At 48.2% G+C, this 16,004-nt stretch overlaps 1 protein-coding gene across 1 annotated transcript in view; it reads left to right on the forward strand.

Moving 5' to 3' along the window:
* Positions 1-3,434: 3,434 nt before the first annotated feature.
* Positions 3,435-16,004, forward strand: part of Cdk6 (cyclin dependent kinase 6) — a 192,806-nt gene continuing 180,236 nt past the window's right edge. The window contains exon 1 of the mRNA XM_040728744.1: positions 3,435-3,854. Within this exon, the coding sequence (XP_040584678.1) occupies positions 3,622-3,854 (233 nt within the window). The 5' untranslated portion in view covers positions 3,435-3,621. The remainder of the gene's footprint in view (positions 3,855-16,004) is intronic.

The following is a 16,004-nucleotide window of genomic DNA, read 5'->3' on the forward strand; positions in this document are numbered from 1 at the left end:
TGAAAAGTGCTTGGACAGATTAGTATTTTCTTTTCTGTACGGCATTCTGCCAAGCTTCTCCCGACTTTCGCGTGTAGGAAAGTGCTGCTGTCTACCACCCCAGGGTCCCCTCATAATTACTGCTGTTTTGTGTTTTTCTCATCCTTTCTCATCCGACTGATGCCTCTGCCTCACCCTGTCAAAACATCAACTCTGGGGGACCTTGGGTGTGGAAACCCTTGCCGACTCCCGGCGATGCATCCCACCCGGTTCGTCTCACAAAGTTTATTTCAGTTTGCGAGATTCCCCCCGCCCGCCCCCCCACCGCCCGCCACTCGAGTGGTTGCAGTGAGAACCGGAAATTTTCATTTAACTCTCCCCCGCCCTCCGGGCCCCCCGTTCCCCGAGCCGATCGTTGCTGGGGAGCACAGCCCGGGCAGGGCCTCGCTCCTTTGCTCCGGAAGGCTTTAATTTGCACACTCGCCCGCCCGCCGCCGGGTGGGTCCGAGACCCCGAGGCTCGCAGCGAGGTCCCCGCCCCGCCGCGCAGCCTCCCGGCCTCGGGCCCCCAATCGCGGCCGGAGACCCGAGCCTCCCCGCGGGCGGGCGGCGCCCTCCCTCCGCCGCCCGTCCCTCCGCTCTCCGCCGCTGTGCCCACCCCCTGCCCGCAGAGCGCTGCTCGCCCCGGCCGGCCGCACTCAGTTACCTGCTCCGCGCGGTGAGCACGTGCGGGGGGGCCGGCCGACACCCCAGCTTCGCCGGAGGCCCGCGCCCCTGGCCCGCAGGTAAGGAGCCCCGGGCTCGCGTGGGTGGGCTGGAGGGCTGGGGACCCCGGCCAGGACGTGGGTGCGTGGGTGGGTGGGGAGCTGTGTAGCCCCTCGGAATCCATGTGGGTTTAACCCTTTAGCAGCCGAGACTGGATACGTTATGGGGGTCAGCTGGAGGAGCTAGAGGTCTCCAGAGGGACCTCCCACACCGGGGACACCCCGACAACCGGGGTCCCGTGCCAGCTTGAAGACTGGTGCGCGCAAACACCCCCATAGCGTCCGGTTCTCGTGGAACTTCTCCAAACGGACAGTCGCACCGAAGCTCGAAATCGCACCGTCTGGGTGGGATTCCGTGGTGGAGAGTGTGTTTCCGCGCGCCCCACGTTTTTATCCCCCCACCCCCGCCGGGGCAAGTTCCCTCCATAGCCTCCCAAAAGGTGTGGGTACGGGTTCCATCCTCCCCACCAAGGAATAAAACGTTTCACGCAGGCTTCCTGCTGGCGATCCCGGCGGGCGTGTTACGCACCGAGGAGTGCGCGCAGCCCACCGGGGTCGAAGCCCCCCGCGAGCACTCATGCTCGCTTCACGCCCCAAGTTTCCTTTTCCTACTGAAAGTTTTGCAGTTCAAAGCGCGCGCACACACACACCCGGGCCCAGGGCAGCCGGGGGCTCGGCGGCGCACTCGTCCCCGGTGCACGTGGGCGTATGTGCGCGGGCGCATCTGCGTATGCGCACACGCGCGAGTCGCGGTCCCGCGGGGGCGGGCGTCCCCCTCGCCGCGCTGGTGGCGACCCTGGCGGCGTTTGGCAGGGCTTTCGGGAGAGGCTCATGAAGGATTTCATTGAGTGTGAAGACAGAGAGCAGAGACAGAAAGCAGAAGGAGGCGGCTGCAGCCTTTGTAGTCGCGGAGGAATGCGGAAATGTTGAAGCACTAATGTCAAACTTTTTTTGAAATGGGGTCAAGTCACATTCAGCCAGCATGGGAAAGCAACAACAACAACAAAAAAGTGGAGGAGGGGACGGGGCTAGGCACCGCCGCTCCGGCCCCGGGGGGTGCAGGCCTGCGGGGGTGGGACGGCTGCCGCCTCCGGGAGCCCGGGCTGGACGCGGCCGGAGGGGGTGGGCGGCCGCCGAGGCCGCGGCTCCCGCTACCTGTGTGGCCCTCGACCTGGCGCGGACCCCCGGGCGAGGTCTGGGGGGTCCTTTCCGCAGCTTTTCAGGAAAGCTCTCAAGGGAACCCGCAGAGTCCCTGCCCTGCCCGCGCCGTGCTCCGCCCGCACCCAGTGGGGGTCGCGCCATGTGTTCTTTAATTCCTGGCACGCGGGCGAGCAGGGGTGCGGGGCAGGTAGACGCGCCCCGAGGGTTCCGGACACGCAGCTGTCGTGGGCCAAGGTCCAGCCCAGGCTGAGGCCGCCGTGGGACACGAAGGCTCGCTCGGTCATCCCTAACAACTGAATGGGGTGGGGACGCCCGACCGCGCGTGGGACCCGGCCTCCTGCCGCTGGGGAGCCGAGCGACCTCCACGCTCAGGACACCGGGCGGGCGAGGCTCTGCAACAGTCGCAACCCCAGGGCAGCCCCTCTCACACCGGGAGTCCTATGCCGATCCCCCACCCCCACCGTCGTAAGGGCGGCTGCTTCAGCTCGGGCGCATGGGTTGAAGTCAGCTGAAAACTTAAGGACCAGTTAAGGTCCCGAAGTTACGCTTTCGGGACACGACGAGCCAAAGTGACGGACCCCCCCCCCTTTTCCCAACACCCTGGGGATCTCCGGGGCTGGGGTGGGGGGGGGACGACACGACTCTCCTCTCCCAGGGCCCCTCGCCCTCCCACCCCTGGTGGCCCCAGCCCTCCCCTACCAGATGGTCTGTCCTCCCTGCCTTTCCACCAGGGAGGTCCTCCGAGTCGGAGGCAGAGTTCTGTCTCCCCCTAAGATCGCCGTGCCCCCCCCCGCGACCATTTGTGTGTGCGAGTCCCTTTTAAATGTCTCGCTAGAAAAACTGAAAGTAGAAAAAGAAAGGAAGCAATTTCCGAGCAGATGTCTGACCACCCCTCCTCGCACACTCGTAGCATCGGGTTACAGGGTTTCCTGGGAGCAGCCCCAGCCCCATCCTGCGGCCCCACACGGGTGTGAACCCGAGGCGCTTTCGCACCAGCTTCCCAACGCCCCCCGGGTCCCCCCTGCACGCACGCCCGGGCCCCGGGAGTCCGGGGAGGGCGGCCGAGAGAGAACAACGGTATAGGTATAAATATTGAGCCGTGACATTGACGCGCCCGGCGCCCGCCTCCCCTCCCCCGCGCTCCCGGCACACTCTGGGCTGCTCGGCACGCCCCCTCCCGTCCGTCCCGCTGCGTCCCGCGCGGCGCTCATCCCCGAGGGGCCCCCTGCCACCTCGCCTCGCGAAGAACCACTGCACGAGCCCTGCCGGGGAAGAAAAAGTAACTGGGCTTTGCTCCGAGAAACCGGGCAAGACTGGGCAGCCGGGTGGAGGGCCGGGGCGAGCGGAGGGGAGGAGGAGGGGAGCCGGTGGAAGCCGGTGGAAGGAAGCCTCCGGGGGCTGTCTGATCGCGCTCTTCTCCCTGTCCTCCCGTCTCCTCCTAGGTGCAGAGATTGTGGGCAGACTATGTAATCGCCGCCCGCCGAGGGGGAAGAGGAGGGATCGGCGCTCTCCGGCGGCGGCGGCGCGGCTCGGCTAGGCGGAGTTTCGCGGCGGCGGCGGCGACTGCGCCCGGCTTTCGCCCGCGGGCGACGAGGTCGCTCTGTCCAGCCCGGCGGCGGCGGCGGCGAGTGCGACCCCGGGCGTCCCCGAGGCGTGCAGGGCAGCGAGCGCACTCTCTTGACCCCTCGGCACCGCACCGGAGGCAGCGTCCAGCCAGCATGGAGAAGGACGGCCTGAGCCGCGCCGACCAGCAGTACGAGTGCGTGGCGGAGATCGGCGAGGGCGCCTACGGGAAGGTGTTCAAGGCCCGCGACCTGAAGAACGGCGGCCGCTTCGTGGCCCTGAAGCGCGTGCGAGTGCAGACGGGCGAGGAGGGCATGCCGCTCTCCACCATCCGCGAGGTGGCGGTGCTGAGGCACCTGGAGACCTTCGAGCACCCCAACGTGGTCAGGTGAGCTGGGTCCGGGAAGGTGGCAGCAAGGGGCGGCTGGTGAGCCAGCTGGAGTCGCAGACGAGTTCTGCAATGGAACCGGTGACCTTGACAGACAGGGCACCTGCCTTGACTTTCCCGAAGCCAGGCAGCTCTGAAGTGTTTTCACTCCATTGCTTGCCCCAGGGTTGGGGGGGGGGAGGTCGTGGGTGGGGGTGTCTTTTAGGAACAAAACCAGACAACCTAGAAACGTCCCTCAAACTCTTACTTATTTTGCCCGTCTGCGGGGGAATTTTTGAGAGTCTGAGAATGAGAAGAGGTATCCAGCTTGTGGTAATTAGAAGGAAACTGTAAGGGTGGAGCCTAATATAAATAAAGTTTAAGAAAATGCAGAAATGTGTAAGAATGTGTTTGCCAGTCACATCCATGGTGGTGCCTTTTTTTTGAAAATGTAGATCAATGACTTCTGATGGTCTAAGAAGTTTCAATGTTGATGCCTAATGTTAAACATTGATAACAAAACAAACAAACAAAAAAACAAACGCCTTCCACGGCTGGATACTAGGAACACTGAGCCAGGAGGATCCTGAGTTCAAGGCCAGCCTGAGTTACAACAGACCCCATCTAAAGAGAAAGGGAGGGAGAGTTGGAGGGAAGGATGGGTGGGGGAGAAGCCTCTTAAATGATTGTGTCATTTAGTATCCGTGGACTGGTACAGTCGGTCTTAGACTGCGTCTCCCAAGGGTTAGCTGTGAGTCTAGCCTGTGGTACTCTGAAGCCTCTTTTCCCTGGGAGAGTGCTGCAAGTGGGTGGGGACCCTTCTTAACCAGCTCTCTTGTGAAGTCACTAGCTTTAAAAGAGAGTGTGTGCCTGCGTATGTGGTGAGGATAGTGGTGTGTTCTCAGGGGTGCTGGGATTTCCCCGTGCGTCTTTCATCCTTCTCTCTACAGATGCGTAGCTCAGAGTGAAAAGGGAATGCACGGACCCTAGTACAAACTAGGTGATGACTCCACCATTCTTCATCAGCTCTGTATAGGAGAGTCATGGTCTGGGCGTCTTCGTCCTGTCTTCTCATTCCTGTGGGGATTCGGTGCAACAAATATGTGCCTACTGTGTGCCCAGGGGATGCAATTATGTAAATAAGCACAGCCAAATATTTTTGTAGAAAGTCAAACAATTTAACATTAGTCATCAAAATGGAGAGACCCAGGACTGACCTTTGAAATACCAAGCCCTCCGCAGACTCGGAGTCTACGGAATCCTGAGAGGTTTTTGTATTGCTTTATTCCCAATATAGTCAGATTTCAGGCCAGAATGCAGCACAGTGAATCATAATGCATAAATAAGTAAAAAGAGACCGTAAAGATAGGACCCCGTTGTACATGCGCCTTAGCTAGGTGACGGGTACGAGGGCTGGGGTGTGAGAACAAAAGACAATGGGGTTTGGGAGAATGAGTCTTCTAGAAACTCAGAATTTACATCAAGCAATAGATAACCGTGTGTGCGTGCGTGCGTGCGTGCGTGCGTGTGTGTGTGTGTGTGTGTGTGTGTTACAAAGGAGGTCTGTGATAATGGAGGGAGGAGGGCACATGTTGACTCTGGGTTACTATCCTAGAGGAGTGAATCTGCAGCAAAGGATCAATTCCAACCTGAGAAGTTAATACCAGATTTCATTCTGTGTGTTACCGGTGGAGGGTCCAGGTAAGGGTGATTATCATACATGCAAATAAAATAATGTTCTTGCCAGGAAGCTCCCATGCATAACCTGTTCGTTGAGTGCAGTCCATTACAAATTCCTGTGGCAGAAGCAGGCTGCTCTGCTGGTGAGGCGGGCTACCCAGCTCATCCCCATCTCCTGCTTTATCTTTATGAAACTGGCGTCTCCGTAGACAGTTTTAGTTGACCCCATGAAGGGATTCTGAACTGTGCAATTTCTAGGAGGACCTACTCATCAGGAAAAGGAAAAGCTTTATAAGTTTATTTTTACCTTTTACGGCACCTTAGAGCTAGCTGTGAGGATAATGTGAGAATGTAGGCGAGAGTCATCTAAACGTACAGGCACTTGAGGTACCTGAGCATTTTGGAGATTGCCAGATCCTCAGCCTAGAGCAGATTTCGAGGAAAGGATCATTATCCGATGTTTTTACAGAATAAGTCAGATTTCCTGTTTAGACACTCCAGGACTGCTGTGACAAAGCATTTCCTAGGGAGATGTGTCACCACCATCTACTCATACCAGATAGGAAGCCCACCACAGACTAAAGTCCAGCTTGCTTAACGAATGAGTTTTATTGGGGCTACTTACAGGAATGTGGGTGAGGAATTACTCATGGGAGCAGTAAGGACTCAAACACAGCTGCATCATTAGAACCCAACCCCAGCATAAGTGACAGATCAAAAAACTGCACAGTTGGCAGGTGGCTGAACAGGTTGGAGAGTGTCTTTTTTTTCAGGCACCTCAATTGGTCTCAACCTCTCCCAGGCAGCTCTGCTGGTTTCTGCTTCTTGCAGACATCTGGTCTGGTCTCTCAGAATCTTTGCAACTCAGTAGGGGGTAGGGGGGGTGTCAGTCTTCTTTGCAGGATGACTCAGCTCTTCTGAAAGGGGACTCAGGGAGGAGCCTGCTGAATCTGGTCAGTTTCAAGGATTTCTTGAAGCTATTCTGAGTTGTTTATCTTCTGCTTAAGGAGTTTCCTGCAGGATAGAGTGTTTTAATCGCCAAGGAAACTTGCACAATAGGGACCAAAAAACTGCTTGGGTACCCATACTCTGAATTTGTTAGCGAAGGCAATTGATTGGCTGTAAACAGAAGTTTCTATCCCACCAGCAACTCCCAAATAAACACACTGAGACTTAATTAAACGCTCAGTCAATTGCTCAGGCTTATTACTAACTACTCTTACATTTTAAGTTAACCACTATTCCTTATTTGCGCTCTGCCATGTGGTGGTATCTTTATTAACATGCCATGTTCATCCCTTCCCTTTGTGTCTGCTGGTGACTCCTCCGACTCTACCCTTCTCCTTTCCATCATCCTTAGTGTGGGTGCCCACCTACACCTTCTGCCTGGCTACTGGGCTATCAATCAGTGTTTTATTAAACCGATTCGTGTGACAAATTTTTATACTGTACGCGAGGATTATCCTGCAGCATTTCCCCCTTTTTGTCAAAAAGGAAGGTTTAAACTTTAACAGTAAGATTATATGCAACAAAACAGTTATCAAGTAAGAATTACAGTTACAACATCCAGTCTGTTTGTATTCACCAAAATTAGAGAAAACATTCTATTACCTATTTTATTTTTGTGACTCTAAAGTTTTACATCTAATTCACCTTTTTAATTATAATTATGGAAAACTGTAACTACAGCTATCTAGTGTTCAACTCCATCAAAGACCCCAGAAGGGTGAAATGTGACCTGATGACAGGGACATCAGGCTGTCTGGGCAGTTCCCCTTGGTTCCTCTGCAAAACTGGGGCATCCAGCCTGAATATAGGACAGACTTTTCTGTGGAGCAGGGAATTTTGAAGGACCTTCCTGCCTTGTCTTGGCAAAGTTCAGCAGCCTCCTGTGTTGTGTTCTGCTGGTCCGGTTGGACAGTATCCTGCCAGCAAAGGAGGTGAAATGCAGAGTTCCTTCAGTAGCATCATTTTCCCTGATGTAGATTGGTGCTGCCAGAAGCAGCCCTGTCTCACTCTTCCTAAGCCTTGGGTTAGTAAGCACATTAAATGCCATATATTCTGTAGGTTTTTGAAGTGAAGAACATCTATCAATCTACGTATGTCTGTGTATGACCTTGAAAACATACCTTACATGACTATAAATTTGAGTACTACAGATGACTGTTAATCTGTATTTCTTAATTATACTTTACAATTTAAATGAGCTGAATAAACACAATACCTTAAGCAGGAGTAGAAACATACAAACAGTATAACAAAATTAACTTTAAATTTGTCGCAAAATCCATACCATTGTAAAATATGTAAGATTAATAGTAGTTTTTTTTGGATTAAAGTAGATTCAGTAATCTACCCCTTTATCCCATCTTTTCGGTATCGAATCCCCTTCTTTTAGAAAAAGATCTGAATTTCTCTTTTGTTTAGCCTATTTTTGACAATAACCAATAACAATTTGTAATCAACCCCCTAAACAAAGACAAACATCCATAATCCATTTTTGGGAACTGTGGGCATAGTTCTCTAGACTACTTCCTGTTGATTAGAGGTGCTGGTAATCTTTGGGGGACCCTGAGAAAATGTAGGATTATGGTCAAGTGCTCACTGGAGTATTCTGTGAGGCTGGATCATCTCAGCCAACAGCTTTGAAGCTGTTCTGGATGCAGAACTCAGAGGAAACAGCAACAGAGATGCCCTGAAATGTGGTGTCATCTGGGCCATCCATTCCCAGCATATTTTTCAGCAGATCTTCCTCTATCAAACCTTATTTTTCTTAACTCAGAATGATCCCAGAGCCTCTCATTTCCTGTAGAAATAAAGCAGAACCTCTTTCAAAAGTGACATATCTTTCGACTCAATGTTGATGTTAAGATATTGTTTAATATATAGGTTGGTTTAATCTAGCAGCTTTCATAATCCGAGGTCTCTTAGCAGTTAAAAAGTTTTAAGACAACACAATAATACTCTGTATTTTCCATCTTTGTGTAGCTTTTTTTTTAAATGTCATTCTACTCCCTTTTTAAGGACTTCATTATTTTAAAACTATATTTCTTTTTTATGACTGTCTATTGTAAGCATTGTGGCAGGATTCTGGCACTCAGGAGCCACAGAATACTAAGTGTTACAGCTCGGGTGGAAGGGTATTCTGGCAGTTGGGAGCCAAGGAATACCACAGGTCACAGTAAGTGTAGCAGCTTACAGCCCTGCTCCAGGGAAAGGCTCCCCAGTGCAATAGCTCTGTTTGGGCAGGGGAGGGCTTCCCCGGTGAAGCTGTTACAATTCTGCTCAGGTCCCTAGGAGTATAACAACTCCACTTTGAAAGTGTTCTGCTACTCTCAGCTCTGGCTCCAGGGAAAAGTTGTTACTTCTCTACTCCATTCCTGTGAAGGAAGATCTCAAGAGAGGAATTCTCTATGAAACAGTTCTGGCTGTCTTGGAATTGTTCTTTGGTGTGTTTAGAATTTTTTTTAAAGCTTTCTCAGGTTTTATGTGGAAATTCTCACCTCACATTGGACACCATAAGTAAGCAGGCATTTCCTGTCCCAACCACCTGTTACCAAATACCCAGCAGCTGCTTCCCAAATTACCACAAAGAGGCTTATATTAATTGTAAATGCTTAGCCGGTAGCTCAGTCTTACTAGTAACTAGCTCTTACATTTTAAGTTAACCCCTATTTCTTACTTATGCTCTGTCACTTGGTGGTACCCTTATTATCATGGTACATTCATTTGCTCCCTCTGCATCTGCCCGAGACTCCTCCGACTCCGCTCTGTTCCTTCTCATCATCCTTAGTCTGGTTTTCCTATCTATACTTCCTGCCTGGCTACTGACCAATCACATCCAGTTGGAGTGACAAATCTTTCAGAATACAAGAGGATTATCCCATAGCAAATGGCTATATGGCATGAAATCAGTGAAATGACCCCAAGTGTCATAGCTAATGATGGTCACCCTCACAAGCCACCATCTCCATTCTTTTTTGGTTCTCTTGGTTTCTTTCTGTTTTTTGTTTTGTTTAGTTTTGTTTTCCACCACCTAGTTCAGCCATGACTTGCTTGGCTAAACAAGGAATTCATATTTTAGAAGTTTGTTTAATATTTTTAGAGGCAATGTTAGTAAATCCAGGACAAATGACAACAATTCCTTTCCGTCCAAGGGAGAGTGTCAAAACTGAGCCCCTGAACCCGTACTTTGTTGTCCCGCCTGGGGTAAGTTTTATGCTCATAAGCCTGTTTTGTTGTTGTTGTTTTTTGTTTAGTTTTGTGCCTTCAAGCCATAAGTAATTGGTCGTAATTATAGTACCTACCCACACATAGTTAAGCCTCTGAGCTTAAAGGAGCACAATAAACACACTGGTTTTTCCAGAAGTTTTAAGATTTAATTTTGATGGATTTACCAGAAAGGCAGTCTTACTATTGTTGGTGTCAAAGCTCTCCAACCTTGCACAGCAGCAATCACATTGCTGCTTACCTGCGCTTGATACTCTCCAGGCACAGGCTTGATGAGCCAGTGGCGACCTGCATTAGATTTGCTCTCATTTTGCAGTTTGTAATCCTGAGATCTGGAGCCTTTGCCAGAATCAGACCGTAAGGTTGGTGCTTTTGCATTCTGCAAATGAATTCTGTTTGCCATCCTGACCCAAGACACAGAAATTAAATAAACTTGTTTTATCAGCAGTTTGTTTATGTACCAAGTTGCATTAAGGTCCTATTATGTTCCTGGCCTAGAAAATAAGGGGAGGGCAATGAACAAAAAAGTGAGAGGGAATTGCTACATTTATGAAACTTACATTTTTGTTTTTCCCCTCAAGACAGCCCTGGTTTTTCTGGAACTAGCTCTGTAGACCAGGCTGGTCTTGAACTCAGGGATCTGCCTACCTCTGCCTCCTGAGTGTTGGGATTAAAGGTGTGTCCTGTGTTGCTGGCTAGAGAGCTCGCGTGCTCGCTCTCTCTCTCTCTCTCTCTCTCTCCCTCTCTCCCTCTCTCCTCTCTCCCTCTCTCCCTCTCTCCCTCTCTCCCTCTCTCCCTCTCTCCCTCTCTCCCTCCCTCCCCCTAGCTAGAATGTCATTATACCAGATCAACTTTCTGATCAAATGTGCCTGAATGTTTTTTTTTCATTTAGATTTCAGTTGATAGAGTTGCTGTGTTTAATACACACTGTTGGAGATTTATTTATAGATAGCTGACTGCACATTTGAACAAATAAACCAATGGGTAATATTTTCCATTGCTAAAAAATAGCGCTTCACTGTCTATTATTCTTAAGGAGTTTAAAAAATTATTTTCTGTGTATGGACATGCATACACACTTGCACACCATGCTATCTAAGAAGGGTAGAAGAGGGTGTCAGATCCCCTGGAACTGGAGTTTTTACAAATGATTCTTACCTTCCGTGTGGGTACTAGGGAATCAACCTTGGTCCTCTGGAAGAATAGCCAGTGTTCCTATGTTTCATTTGTTTAGGAAACATACTTGCCAAGCAGCAGTTAAAGACATAAAAAGCACAATCACTGTGTTTTTGCAGATATTTTGGGTTAACATTGATATTGGAGATTTGGGGGGTGTTCTACTGTAGGCATACATGAAGTCTTTTTAGTAAGAACCTTCACATATACTCACATTTTAAGTGTTTCTTGGCTACCCTTATTAGTCTTCACTATTGATAATTACTTTAATGATATTTTCATATGTTCTTTGTGTACTTGTTATTTGTGGACAAACAGACCTTTCCGGTTCCTGCAGATACCCTTCTTAATCTAGTTCAATGACTTTACTTGGAATAAACCTCAGAATGTGAGCCTGGGGCCCTTCCATGCACCACTATGAAATGCTTCCTGTATTTCAGGGCCAGTGTGTGAAGTTGCCCTGTTGTTGCACTTTAATACTATATCTTCTGGGATACATTCCTGTCTTGACAACTTTGGACCTCTGGTGTGGCAGACTATATTTGCTCCCTTATATTAACTGTTACATAAAATACTTTATCCTCCTCAACTAACCCTAGTTGTAAGATCCCTGAGGCACAAAGAGTCTTGTGATAATACATGCCCAGTGACAAGAACATGAATACCGTAGCAAATGAATGATGTCATAGGAAAGGGGATGCTGAGGTAAGGGCCCTTTGGATTATTTGCACTACGTGAAAGAGTGTCAGATAAAGAGGATGAGTTACTGTGTTCTCAGAAATAGATGGTGATGTCTGAGAAGTTGAGTTCTTACCACTGAACAAGTATTTATGGAGCATCTTTGTTGAAATGTGATCCACACAGTGGTAACACACTGAAATGTCTCCATCCTGCCCCACCCTATAAATGAAGATATGAAGTCTGAAAATCGCTTCCAAAAACACAGCGAGATCATCGAGGTTGATTAATAGGGTTTGGAAGATTGTTACCAATGTATGTTTGGGTATGTTTGTACTTTTTCTTAATAGTAACAAGTATACCACTCATACACCAGAAGTTGGGAGACTTTGATTTTTTTCCCTGATCCCTCAACTTACTGGCTATGTGATCTTGGGTAAATTATTAATGTATCTTGAGTGCCATTTCTCAACAGTAAATGAGGAAGTTATTCATACACATTGGACGTTAGTGGGTTAGCATGATCAAATGAAACTACTAAAAGGCCATACTGTACAAAAATGGAAATTGTTAGCAAAACTAACTTCTGCCCTCAAGCAGAAAATGTAATTTCTTGGAGGAAACTGCTGTGTGTACTGATGAAGTGGAAGTATGTGTTTTCATAGCTCTCCTACCCCATGTGACAGCATGAATGGATTCAGTGTTATAGTAAATAAAATCTTTATGTTAAAATTAATGTTGAATCTGCCCATTGTTGGATCTCAGTGATCCAATCTGTTAATGGAATTTCATTTTTCTGTGTGAGAGTCTGAGGTCGCTCGGATGGGACCCTGATGTCCTTTGTGCTTCGTGTTTTAAGACTACTCTAGATTCATTGCCTGGTAGCTCATGTTTAGTTGGACCCACACTTCCTGATTGGTATGTTTCTGTGACTGATGGACGCGCACATGCGCACATGTAGAGGTCGGAGAACACCCGGGAAGAGTTGGTTCTCTCCTTCCACCATGTGGCTTCCAGGAGTTGAGCACAGATCATCAGGGCTGGCAGCAAGTACCATCTCACCCACACTGTCACCCTTTTCAGACCGTAAGCTCTCAAACAGAATTACTCATTTTATGTCACACTTTTGAGCTCCCTGCTCCATTTCAGATCAGTTCCTGTCACAAAGCTGCTTCATGATACTCACATTGTTCTGTGCTTGGGTTGCTGTTCCAAGCAAGGAGGCCAGGCTCCTTTCAAGGGCACTCGTTTCTAGTAAATCTTCTTTCTTTTCTCACTTTCTTTATTGATAAGCACCCTCTTAACCTTTGCGCTGGGTATTCCTAATGGGTAGCATAAAACATTTGCTTTTCCTGGCACACTTTTGGTTTTAAAAGGCATACAAGTGTTACATCAGGAGTGTTGCCACTTTGGCTACAGAAAAAGAAAAACAAAAGACTATTCCAAGAATAGATTTTTAAACTTTGGGGTACTGACCTTAAGCAATACATATTTATTTATTTATTATTTTTTAGACTTATTTTATCTGTGTAGGTGTTTTGCCTATGTGGATGTATGTGTGCTGTGTGCATGCCTGGTGCCTGTAGTAGCCAGAAGAGAGTGGTGAATCTCCTGGAACTAGAATTACAGATGGGTGTAAGCTGTCATGTGGGTGCTGGAAACTGTTCCTGAGTCTTCAGCACAAAGAACAAATGCTCTTAGCTGCTAAGCAATCTCTTGGACCCCAAACAAGATAGTTTCTTTTTTAAAAAAAATTTAGTGGAGACTAAGAGAATCTATGGTCTCAAGTTGGGAGTTTTAGATGATTTAGTATGTACACCAACCCTACAAAATTGTTTTAGAAAAATACTGAAGAGTGATAAAAAATGAGACTCTTCTCTTGTTAAACCTCTTAAGAACCAAGACATAAGTATTTGAAGTGGTGGATAAAAGGTTTCACACAGCTACTTGTGAATGAAGAATATGTGACTTAATTTGATCTTTGAAATAACACATATTTTTTTACATAGTTCACAAAAATCATAATATCCTGCTAGTCATTCTAAATTACTTCAACTTTTTAAATCATTTTGATTTAATGAACTTCTGGATTTTTAAACTACTATCCATGCCAACTGGGATCAGAGATACACCATCAGGTTTTGCAGGGGAAAGTCTTTTTTTGGGTTTTACTCTCTACTTCTCTCTACTTCTGATTGCCTTGGAGTGATGGGGATGACCTCAGCATGCAGTTGAATCCACTGGTACAAATCTCAGATCTAGAAACCCAGCAGGGCATAGTAGCGCAAGCCTGTAATCCTAACTGAGGCTGAGGCAGGAGGAATGGGAGTGTAGAGTTAGTCTCCACTACATGGCAAGTTCGAGACCAGCCTGGGCTGCAGGAGACCCTGCAGAAGGAAGGAAGACTGGCTGACTGGCTCCTGGCTTCTGAGATGAACCAAGAGAAGCAAATTTATGAAAGTGGTACATGTCTCATCTTGCTGATAAAATAAGAGTAGAATCTATCGTTAGACAGTGAGCACTGGTCTAGGATGTCTCTGTCCGAAGGAGAGAGGATGGATAACACTGTAGGTGTTAAAGCCGGGGAAGAAGGGAAGAATCTGGGCTAGCACCAAGGTCTCAAGTTCCCTGATGCAGCACGGGATCTGAAGGGAACAGGAAAGTCTGCCGTGCTGATGAAGCTCTCGCACCTGTGCTATTCAATGAATGGAATCGGCGTCCTTCTCAGAATTCTGTAGGAATGCACCGCATTGTTTGCTTGCTTTTCTTGAGGACCTTATTTTAACTGTTGTTAAGTGGTTTACACTGTTAACACAGTGCCCACTTATTACTTGTAAGAATTAATGTGTGCTGTCTGCTTGCCATTAGCGTAAGATTTGTAAGAGGGCATGAATCTTCATCCGTTTCCGTCCCTGCGTTACTTCCTGTATGTAGAACGGTGTCCTGCAGGTATTTTGTTAAGCAGCTGTGAAGTAAACGAGTGGGTAGATACATGGATGAAATAGTACTTTATAGTAGGATCATTGATAGTAAAATGTAAATTAGCACCAAACTTCAGTAGGCATTTAAATTATTCTGTCTAGTACTTTAAATGTCTTTAGGATGAGATGGCCTATGTGGTTCAGTCTGTGGCTGTAAATTGGCCTATGAGCTAGGAAGCAGTTCAATAGTGTAATAATTGACAAGCAGAGATCTCCCTTGTCAGTTCTCCCACTACCATAACTTTGTGTCAATAATAGTAAATGATAATGATATTTACTATAAGTAATCATTACTCTTATTTGCAGATTTGGTTTAAATATTTTGGTGGAAACATAACACATGACTGAATTTTTATAAAATGGTTGGTATAGGTCTTCTTTGCTTAGTGTAAGCTCTGAGGCCCTTGCATCAGTGGCTGCGTGTTTTCTTTTATTCTGTCTTAATTAGGGTTTCTATTGCTGTGAAGAGACGCCATGACCATAGCAACTCTTATAAAGGAAGACATTTCATTGGTGCTGGCTTACAGTTCAGAGGTTTAGTCCATTATGACCATGATGGCACATGGCAGTATGTGGGCAGACATTGTGCTGGAGAAGGAGCTGAGCATTCTACGTCTTGAGCTGAAGACAACAGGAAGTGAACTGAGACACTGGATACAGCTTGAGCATATATGCAATCTCAGAGTCCACCCCCACAGGACACACTTCCTCCAGCAAGGCCATACCTACTCCAATGAGGCCGTACCTCCTAATAATGCCACTCCCTTTGGAGGTCATTTTCTTCAAAACACTGCACATATTGAGGCCCAAGTGCTCAGCCTTGGGTTCCTTGCTTGGTGCTAGGGTCGCATGCACCTCCTCTGGTCAGCGGGTGGGCTGTGGTGTCAGTTGGTCGTGATCAGCCATAGAAAGACCTTTTGTAGTAAAAGGGGGGAAGAAAGAAAGACTAGTACAAAAAAGGAAAAAAAAAGAATGTGTCATTCCAGTCACTCCTCAAGTATGTCACTGAAATTCAATACCAAAATTAGCAGAGAAGTCAGTTTGCGAAGTTAGTTACATTTTCCTATCTATGTGATGTTGTTTGCATCAATGTCATCATGTCACAAGTGTCCTCAGAATTTAGAGGTTTAACACAGTCGTTTTCCAGACACTTGTAGGTGGGGGAGTTCGGCACAGTGAGTGGTGTTTTTCTGTCTGGGCCCCCTCCAATGCCTCAGATAGAAGCTGGAAGTGACCCAGCAGCTAGGAATTCCTGTAAAGATTGTGCCTTCTCAAGTCTAGTGGTGTGAGTGGATTGGTAGATAGCGAGGTACAGCCTGGGTACTTGATCTGGGTGGATCTGCACCTGTCCACCTGGCCCAGGTTTCCTTTAAGAACCAAAACCTAAGAGTGGACTTACGTGGTGTCTCTGGGTTCCAAAGCCAGG

This window comes from Mesocricetus auratus, unplaced genomic scaffold (genome assembly GCF_017639785.1).
Source record: "Mesocricetus auratus isolate SY011 unplaced genomic scaffold, BCM_Maur_2.0 Super-Scaffold_100019, whole genome shotgun sequence".
NCBI classification, from domain to species: domain Eukaryota; kingdom Metazoa; phylum Chordata; class Mammalia; order Rodentia; family Cricetidae; genus Mesocricetus; species Mesocricetus auratus.